General features: G+C 36.1%; 1 protein-coding gene across 3 annotated transcripts in view; it reads right to left on the bottom strand.

Annotated features, from left to right (window-relative positions):
- LOC145963516 (peroxisomal leader peptide-processing protease-like) overlaps window positions 1-9,989 on the bottom strand; it is a 76,596-nt gene that overhangs the window by 3,567 nt on the left and 63,040 nt on the right. For all 3 annotated transcript variants that reach the window (XM_083085556.1, XM_083085557.1, XM_083085555.1), the window contains exons 2-6: window positions 3,614-4,335; window positions 1,944-2,104; window positions 1,757-1,869; window positions 1,375-1,558; window positions 363-647 (exon numbers count right to left, since the gene is read on the bottom strand). In XM_083085556.1, the coding sequence (XP_082941682.1) occupies window positions 363-647; window positions 1,375-1,558; window positions 1,757-1,869; window positions 1,944-2,104; window positions 3,614-4,320 (1,450 nt within the window). In that variant the 5' untranslated portion in view covers window positions 4,321-4,335. The remainder of the gene's footprint in view (window positions 1-362; window positions 648-1,374; window positions 1,559-1,756; window positions 1,870-1,943; window positions 2,105-3,613; window positions 4,336-9,989) is intronic.

The following is a 9,989-nucleotide window of genomic DNA, read 5'->3' as shown; positions in this document are numbered from 1 at the left end:
GTGTTCCATTTAAAAAAATTGAAGTGACCTTCACGTGATCTTCAAATGACTCTTCAAGGTCAAACCAATGGTACCATCTTATAGCCCCCTTGAAACCATACAACTTTTGTCTGAAACATCTTTTTCTAAAATTAAAAATAAGAAAGTTATTTGGGGTGGAACACCCTGTATAATTTAATATCTTATCCGCGATATGATGAGACTTTATTTGCGGAAATAATTTAAGATTGGCTTGGGTCGATGTGTCGGCTCTATAATAGTCTTTTGTCCCCTGCGGCGCGGAAGGCTTACAGTCCAGGCACCGTCCAAATTATATAGTCGTTAGATCGTCGTCAGTGGCCAATTTAAATTTGTTTACTGACTGTCAGTGCGCAAGTATTCCCGCAGGGGCCGGTCCATCACCGCAGCCGGCACCGCCAAGCTCATCCGCGGGTACAGCACGGCACCGTCCGAGGAGAGCGCGTTGCACACGATCATTCCCAGCATCTCGCCGGTCGCGCGGCTGACTATCGGACCGCCACTGGTGCCGCTCTGAGCGCAACAAGTCGTCAGGAGCGCGCAGTCCATCGACTTGGAGATCACGCCGCTGCTAATGGTCGGCCGGACGGACGAGAAGAACGGAAATCCCACGGACACCACTGGCTCGCCTGCAAATGTATACATATACAATTAATGTATAGATACATTTTCACAAATTTATATTTTTTAATATTTTGTAAATATGTTTTTATCCATTAAGGGCCTTGAAGTTTTAACACTTAATTCTTTACATACTAAAAAGATGCATTATTAAGGAGGAAGAATAGTAATGATAGAAACCAAAGAAAGTGCATCATTAGTAACTTTAGTAAATGATGCTTGCTTTAATAATGAGATAATAATTCAGACATTATAATAAAATTCCGTTTTCATGTAAAACGAAGACTTTTTTGAAAATTTTGCACCGCAATTCGTGATAGACATATTAATAAAAGCAAAACTCTTATGTGGTAAGTAGATTTTTATTACGAATAAATGGATGGCTTGTATGTCGGTTTCCAAGTTAAAAGAAGGAGGCCAAATATCAATTTTGCCACATCAACGATGATCAATTGACCCAATTTTTTCGCAATTATACGTTATTTCTGTCCTAATATAGAAGAAGGTCAATGTTCCTGGTGTTGAAGCGCCAGGAAACCGTTTGACACGCTGCTGGATATGTCGCTAATTTCCTCTCGTTGAGAAAAGCTACGAGAATAAGCCTCTTGGTCTATCATTCTAAATGTTTTAGATAACAATTCGACGTGATGAAAACTATTAAAATTAACTTCTTTTGAGAAACGTTAGAGATAAAATTGAAAAATAAAAAGATTGAAAAAAGTGCAAAATATTTACCTTTTACAACCGGAACACGAGACAACCGTAACGGCCTCAACGAGGGATCCATATCCTGTGGATTCACCCTCAATACAGCTACGTCGTAAGGCTGATTCTCCGGAGTCCTGTACAGCAATTTCGCCCACGTGCGTGAATTGGTCTGATCTGTAGTCATTACGATTGATATCTCCCGTTCTGGCGCCTATCGGAATTTATTTTGACTTAGCTATATTTTTTGTCGTGTATAAAAAGTTATCCATTTGCCACATGCTGAGCTTATTGCACAAAATGCGGTCAACTTTTTTACGTCGTTAAGATATACTTAATATTTTTTTCTTGTGTAAATAAACATCAGAGTATACTTTTCTATTTTCGTATAAATTCCTAAGTTTGATTTTACCTCGGTGACGACGTGGGAGCACGTCAGGAATGTACCAGTATCCTTGTCCACGAGAATGCCCGTACCCCAATTAATCCCACACCTAACAAGCACGACGCCTCTATCTAACGCTTCTGTGACAAAAAGATAAAGATTTCATTGCATGTGGATGTATTGAAAAATAACAGAAGAAACAATATTAACGAACCATGTTCCTGGCGATTTATGATCGGAGGACAACGAGGATCCTTCTTCTGCAAAATATTGAGCAAACACGGAGCAAGATTGGCGGCGAAGGTGTAATCCACCCATTCTTCACGACACCAGCTCAACGGCGCGATCACCATCCCGCTGATAATTCGATGTTTGCTACATGAAAACATCCGCGTCAAAAAAAATTCAAACATGATGAAATGATAAAAATCATCTATTTGATAGCTAATTGATTCTATCGAAATTTTACTAAGAGAGAATTCCGAATCTAAGATTTTTTCGAAAAAAAAATTAGGAATATTTGCATGTAAACTATATGATTTGAATACGGGGCACGCCAAGTTTTCATATCTTACTTCGACCTGAAGGTCATTTATGCGATTTAGAATTTGCGAAAAACTTTTTTAAATTATACAGGGTGGCCCATTTTAATACATCCAGTCGAATATCTCGAAAACCAAGCCCGGGAGAGAAAAATGTTTCAGACAAAAGTTGTTTGGTTTCGAGGGGGCTATAAGATGGTATCATTGGTTTGACCTTGAAGAGTCATTTGAAGGTCACGTGAAGGTCACCTTCAATTTCTTAAATAGAACCTACTATTTGTCATTGCATATTCTTGTAGCTTATCTCGAGAGCTTTCCATAACACTATAATTAAGTACCTTTTCGTTAAGTACTTTTTGAGTTATGAGGCTTGAAATAATTTCTTAATTTTACATAAACCGTAAAATATCTTGTAAAATATTCATTTTTCGATTATCTTACCTTAATACTTTTACGTACAAAATAATGAGAGGAATCAATTGGTGTAAAGAAAACACATAGTTGTTTTGAAGAAAAAATATGTAATTTGCAATTAACAATTCCATATTTTTTCTTAAAAACAACTATGTGTTTTCTTTACACCAATTGATTCCTTTCATTATTTTGTACGTAAAAGTATTAAGGTAAGATAATCGAAAAATGAATATTTTACAAGATATTTTACGGTTTATGTAAAATTAAGAAATTATTTCAAACCTCATAACTCAAAAAGTACTTAACGAAAAGGTACTTAATTATAGTGTTTTGGAAAGCTCTCGAGATAAGCTACAAGAATGTGCAAAAATATATAGGGTGTTCCATTTAAAAAAATTGAAGTGACCTTCACGTGACCTTCAAATGACTCTTCAAGATCAAACCAATGGTACCATCTTATGGCCCCCTCGAAACCAAACAACTTTTGTCTGAAACATTTTTCTCTCCCGGGCTTGGTTTTCGAGATATTCGACTGGATGGATTAAAATGGGCCACCCTGTATACATCATATAAAAAATGCTATAGGAATTAAAGTAATCTTACCTCATTTAGTATCGATTACGAATTAATATCACATAATTTATTGTACTTGGCTAATAGTATTGATCTCATATCGGTTTTTAAATATTTTATTTTTATCACTCTTAGATTTTTTATTTTTTTAAAGATTTTTTTTATGTACTTGGCGTATTTTTTTACCTTTGTAAGGTTTTCTTAGGAGGTTTGCATATATGTACTTAAGTTTAAAATAAAGTGAAGATAATCATATTTCATGAATCTCTTGACAACAGAAAGACTCAAGGATGCCTTTTGAGTAAAGAGAGTCTAAATAAACACGTCCGAGAGTTCTAAGAATCGCCGTAATTACCAGTCTGGCGGAATGACGTAGACGGGACCACCCTCGCTACCGGGAAACGCATACGCGTCTGTCATAATGACGCAGCCCTCATCGCCGACGACATTGCTGATGACCCCACGCGCGATCGAGCCGATGAACACGGGATTGCCAAAGGGGGTGGACTCGATTTCCGCGAACGATCCGCGGATGGGATTCCGCAGAGATTGGTCCAGCAGACAAGAGAGAGCTTGTTTGATCATTGGAATTTCCACGGTTGATTTCCCATTTTCGGAATCGGTGATGAAGACAAGCAGGTAGATCGGTCGTAGCAATCGGTCGAACTTGATCGACGATTTAGGGAAGTTCCACGTTTCGAAAAATCCCTCAAAGGTCCTCGTCAGCAGCGGACACTTCCAAGCGGCCACGACGCTACCGAGATGCTCCTGAACGCGCGAATAATCGCCCGATCGAGAACCATCGTCGATCTCTAGATCGCGATAGACACGAAATTTCAATTCGTTCGTAAGTTCCGTAGGTGCGATGATTAGTTCTCCTGGTACGATACTCGTGATAAAGCTCGATATTGCCTGAGACTTGTCGATAATCTGGCCCAAAGCGGTGCCATGCATCAGTATCCAATTTTTTGAGATCGAGATGCCAGAGTTTCCTCGCGGTGTGCTTCGTGGATCTTTATCGATCGGCGAGTGTAGTAAAAGCGCGCTTTTTGAAGCGTCCATCTTTTTTCGACGATACTGCATAGAAAAAAATCGAAATATCTCAGTTTTTGAATCGAAAAAAGAATAAACATATTTTTAGAATTTACATAACTAATACATGCAACTATATATACAGGGTGTTTCTTAATAAGTGTGAAAATTTTTAAGAGATGATTCTTTGTTGAAAATTAAGGGGGGTGTTTCATATGAACATATACTCTTACATCCCTCCCTGTGGAGTTACATTCTTCCAAAAATGAGGATAAAAATTAGGTTATTTTTTTCTCAAATTTGGACCAAGTTAAAGAAATGAAATTAGGTGGATATTTTCCACTAGTAAAAAGGTTATTTATTATTTTTTCAGCCTCCCGTATTGTTATAAGGGGATGAAACTAGTAACCCCTATTCAATTTTTTATTAGAACTTTGTAATGTTTATATGAAAAACTCCCTTAATTTTCGACAAAAAATCATCTTCTAAAATTTTTCACACTTATTAGAAACACCCTGTATATATATATATATATATATATACAGGGTGTTTCTTAATAAGTGTGAAATATATATATATATATATATGAGTTTCTTAAAATAAACACATATATATGATTTACAATGTGTGTTAAATATTATATTTATGTAAATATGAAAAAATATTTACTGTCTTAAATTTTTTATTATTATTTTTATTATTTTTATTGTTTACTATCTTAAATTTTTTTTAATGATACAATTTCGGAAGAAACTTAATTAATTCCCTTTGGAAATATTTTTGTATAATAAATTGCAAGTAAAATTTTGGCAGAAAGTATTTGCAAATAATTATAAATAAAATTTTGGCAGAAGGATACTTTGTGAAAGTCTGTCGCGGTAATTCTCATTAAAACAAACATAATTCTCATTATGTTATTAAAATTTTTTATGAGACGATGAGATGATTTTACATAACAAGTGAGCTTTTAATCTTTGCGTGTGTAATCAATCAGTATAATATATGTGCATTGATATTACAGCTGTGTCACACATAACTAACAGTGCGTGATACAGACATTGAACGATCAAACATCCAGATTGTTCTCTAAGGCAAGCTGCTTTATTCATCACACAATTCAGCGGTGAAAGGGTTAATTGTCGCGAGCACCGGGAAATCGTGATATACATAAAAAAAAGTCGCTTCCGACGCATTAGAGAGAAGAAAGGATAGACAGAAGAGAGAAAAAAGTCGGGATTAGAACCGCATAATCATGAATTCACGTGCCACAACGGTGAACTGAAGAAAATAAAATCAAGAGTTGACAATCTAACGAAGTCAGAAATAACACGTGCGTCTATTTATGCGAGTCCGAGTATCCTTCTGTAAATAACACGTGGCTGTAAAAGGCGGGGTTCCTATCACCTTAGCCTCAAAAGTGACGGAATTTTATGAATAAGTTCCATTTAAATATCATTTACATAATACAACAGCTTATTTGCTTATTCTTTATTGCAATTATTTATTCATTTCTTTGGCATTAACTACTGTGTCACATTATTATTTAATTGTTATATTATTATTAGTCATTGTATTAAAAATTGCATAATATAATTAATAACTAAGTAATAATAACTGATTAATAATAATAATTAATAGTAGCATTCTTGGATTGAAATAATAATTAATAGTAGCTTTCTTAGATTGAAATCATTAAATAAAATTTGTAATTTGCAAAGAAATCAATATTTTAGATTTCCTTGAAATTAAAAAGAGAAATATGTCTCGAAATACGAGAAATCGCATAAAGCGACTATAATCCTTCGCATTTTTACTCGGTTGTCAAAGTGGAGCACGATGCAGGAAAGTCTTCCTCTAGGATCAAAAAAGCGCTGCAAATAATCGTGACTCACACAGCGGAGACGACGAAATATACGCGACAAAAGAAGAAGACAATGCAAAAAACGCCACAGGATTTCGCCTAAAATAATACGTCACATTTTTGTAACAAGCGTGTGACGTATTATTAGAAGGCCCGGTTTTCTTAGAACGCTAGTAGGAAACTGGTTTGACGGCACGTGTCGCAAGAATAAAAAAAATTCTTAGAGGACAGGAGGAAAGAGAACAGGGCATCCAAAAATAAACGCGACAACAGACAGAACGCAGATGTTTGAAGAGCCTATGATGGGATGATGACATATAATACGTATATGGAATACGGTCGGCACTAAAAGATGTCGGCGCCAATTATAGACGTCTAGATGGGAATAAAAGAATTCTACGCTTGAGAAAAAAACGACGCCTGCGTAAACTGCGTCAACGCGCCTCTTCTAAAGATGAACGGTCCGACTGTTTTTTTTTTTGTCCTGGATCCTAGATGTTTAAGCAGTAATACAGCGATCTATCCAGATAACATCGCAGAAAATCTCAAGGTTGGCGAAATTAAACACATCTCATCTCCTCTTAAAATAATCTTTATTACATCTTTATTACATGCCTCTATATAAAAAGCTATAAAACATGTCTCTTTTTTAGAGGGTAAAACTGTGTCAGTTTTTTCGCGAATTGCTTGATTTCGTTCAAGAGGAGAGTGTATTTGTATATGAAAATATCTAATCCCTCTAACTCTTAGGACTTCATGGTCTTCTCTTCGAAACCCGGTGCTTCTTCCCGATCGACTTTTGCGTTCTTTTCCTCTTGCTTCCTCCCTCTCCTGACGATGATGGCCGTGCGACCGCTTGCCAGCCGATCTTCAATGAAGATTGCCGACTATCCGGTCCTCTCGTGCGTGTGTTTCTTCTTCTTCTGCTCGTGTATTGACCGTTCGCGATACATGCACATGAGAACCTACGTAAGATCGCATCGGCAACCGTATATATGAGCAATGTAAATTTGTTGCATTGAAGAAGATCGAAGTTTGTCGAGAACATCAATAATGTCGCGATGCAACACACTATTTCAATATCTTTTTGATTAGTATTATTAAGAAAGCGAAAACTCAAGATTTGATTTATGAAATAGTCGTGATAATTTTTCTTTCACGATAATTCTTACTAGATTAATTGTTGGCTGTTTCCACAATTCCTTGAGTGGGATAAAATATAATACAACGATAACGGATTGGCTGGCCTAATGGACGTACAATCCATCGTGTATCCCTTTCTTCTCGAAGATCTCAATAACGCTTACGCACCAGTCTCATCTCTTAATGAATCACGGATGCGTGGTTCATTTATAACATGGCGAAGCGCTAGATAAACGCCTAATTAACGTTCGCGAACTAATTCTGCTACAATCTCTAAAAGATATCACCGTAATTATGTCTAAGCGAACATTAGCGAAAAGAGAGAACGAATGGACACGAGATTCGGGAGAACAAGATAGCTCTTCTCAAATTCTTTCGAAGGAAAAATTTAAGACGAAAGGTTCATATGATAACAAAATCAAATTAGTAATAAAAAAGCTGAGGACCACGACATTGGGTATTATTAGCGTGAAAAATTAATTATTATTGATCATAGAAATTAAATGGAAAGTTGAAAATTATAAAACTCAAACTTAATATCAAAATTTATATAATCAAAAATATAATCAAAATAAAATGAATATTATACAGGGTGTATCTGAAATGATGCACTAAACTTTAGGAGCGTATTGTAGAGGTCAAAATAAGACTTTTTTTTCTTATGAACATGGGTCCGCAAATGAACCCCCCTCCGAGCTAAAATTCGAAAATGTGTGAAATTGACCAAACACCCGCAACACAAATTTATTTATCTCTCAAGAGAGAGTGATAGGTAACGTCAAAACCTTTCTTTCCTGAAATACAGCCAATTTTTAGTTTTTTGCCCAAATTTTAGGGGTCTCTAACTCGAAGGGGGTTCATTTGCGGACCCATGTTCATAGGAAAAAAAAGTCTTATTTTGACCTCTAGAATACGTTCCTAAAGTTTAGTGCATCATTTCAGATACATCCTGTAATCAAAATTTTTCTGACAAACATAACGCTTCGATCTTTTCCAGTGTCATGATTTTTACGAAGAAATAGAAAATATACAAAAAAACCCGTTTTTTGAAGGAGCTAGAGAAGCCATTATAAAAATACGAAAAGTCACAAAAATGTAGAAAATACAAAACCGCGGAAGATACAACATATACGAGATAAACGACCGCGTCCTAAGCATTTAAGAGTATCCCTCATTGAACGACGAACTCTTACACGATTACAGCGCCCTCATCTAATTCTCACCCCGTATCTCTCTCTATCACTTATTTATAAAGAAGATACACTGCTTTTTCTACTCTACTTTACCAACATTTCAGGTACATACGGACCGAAATTTTTGGGCATATGCCATTTATTAATTAGACTACTAAACTCAATTTTCACAGTTCCTCAAGTTTTTATTGTGCAGTCCGCTATTGGGTATGCTATTGTTTTATGCATAAAAGCTACAAAACATTTATACAAGGCTAATGTCATTATGAGGTGATAGCTTTAGACGCCATGTTGATCTAAGAAGTCGATAAATAAATATATAATTTTATACTTTTTTCTCTTTCTCAGTATATAATCGGCTTCCCCGTATCCGTTTGCATCTATACTTCAACCGTAGAGAAGGATTTTTAATTCTATGTAGGCAATAAAAAATGGCACATGCCCAAAAATTACAGTGTTTTGTCGATAAAATAGATAGATTGAGAGATCGCCTTAACCGCGTTTTATGAATCATTCGATATATTTATGCGTACCGTGATAAAATAAATTTTGCGTACACGATTCCTCTTTTGGGAGCAACCGCGAACGATGTCATCAGCCGTAATCGTTGCAAAATTTTTCCTCTTTGTTTCAATTACGAGCCGTAATTCTTTTGTATATTTAAGGATATATGTAAAAGAGAGAAGGAGAAAAAGAGAGAGAGAGGAGCGGAAAGTGTTCCTCGCCTGTTCGATAACTGACCGGTTCTACTGCGAGCGCGGCAAGACTGCGTGCCGCTATCTAATTTTCTGCTCGTGACTTAGATCGAATAACGATGGTCTTCCGTCGAGCATTTAAGTCGCGCGCTGCCTGGCCGCACGTTCAATTACTGAAACATTGCAAGGATAATCGGATTTCGCAAACGCCATCGCGGCGGAACAGGCCTCTCTGCACCGAGCTCGCAATTTATGCGATAATTAATAAGTACCTGCCGATCGCCGGCAGTGATTACCTGGCCGCTGGCAGTGGTCATTCGAGTTCGATTTTTGTCCCGCGTAAGTCTTAAAAATCCTTGTACACGTTTTTTATACATCTAATTACCGCGTTAAATTCTTGCGGTAAAGATACAGTATGTAATCAAAATTTAGCAATCCGTCAATAAGATGAATAGTCATTCAATGTGATAAAATATTTTATAATAAATCATAAATTATAATGATAAATATTTTAGAATACTTATATATTTAATAATCAGATGATAAAATATTTTAATAAATGTATGTGTGCGATATATATTTTTTTAAATTTTTTCGAAATCGGGGAAAGGACTATGTCCAGTTTTAGGGAAGTTTGGGTCTCCGGTGAACAACATTGAAACATGTCTAAAATTTTAGGGAATCAAAGAGGATTAAAAAATTCCATGGATACAACTTTGTAAAACGAGTTCCCTGAGTACTAGAGTTGTTCTGAAATTCGCTATTATGACCATCTTATCCAATTTCTCTGCATCTACAGCACCTCTT

This window comes from Camponotus vicinus, unplaced genomic scaffold, assembly GCF_025532165.1.
Source record: "Camponotus vicinus isolate PSW18456_S1 unplaced genomic scaffold, iyCamVici1.0 SCAF_12, whole genome shotgun sequence".
In the NCBI taxonomy this organism is placed as follows: domain Eukaryota; kingdom Metazoa; phylum Arthropoda; class Insecta; order Hymenoptera; family Formicidae; genus Camponotus; species Camponotus vicinus.
The sequence above is the reverse complement of the archived record's forward strand: the minus strand, read 5'-3'. Positions and strand labels throughout refer to the sequence as shown.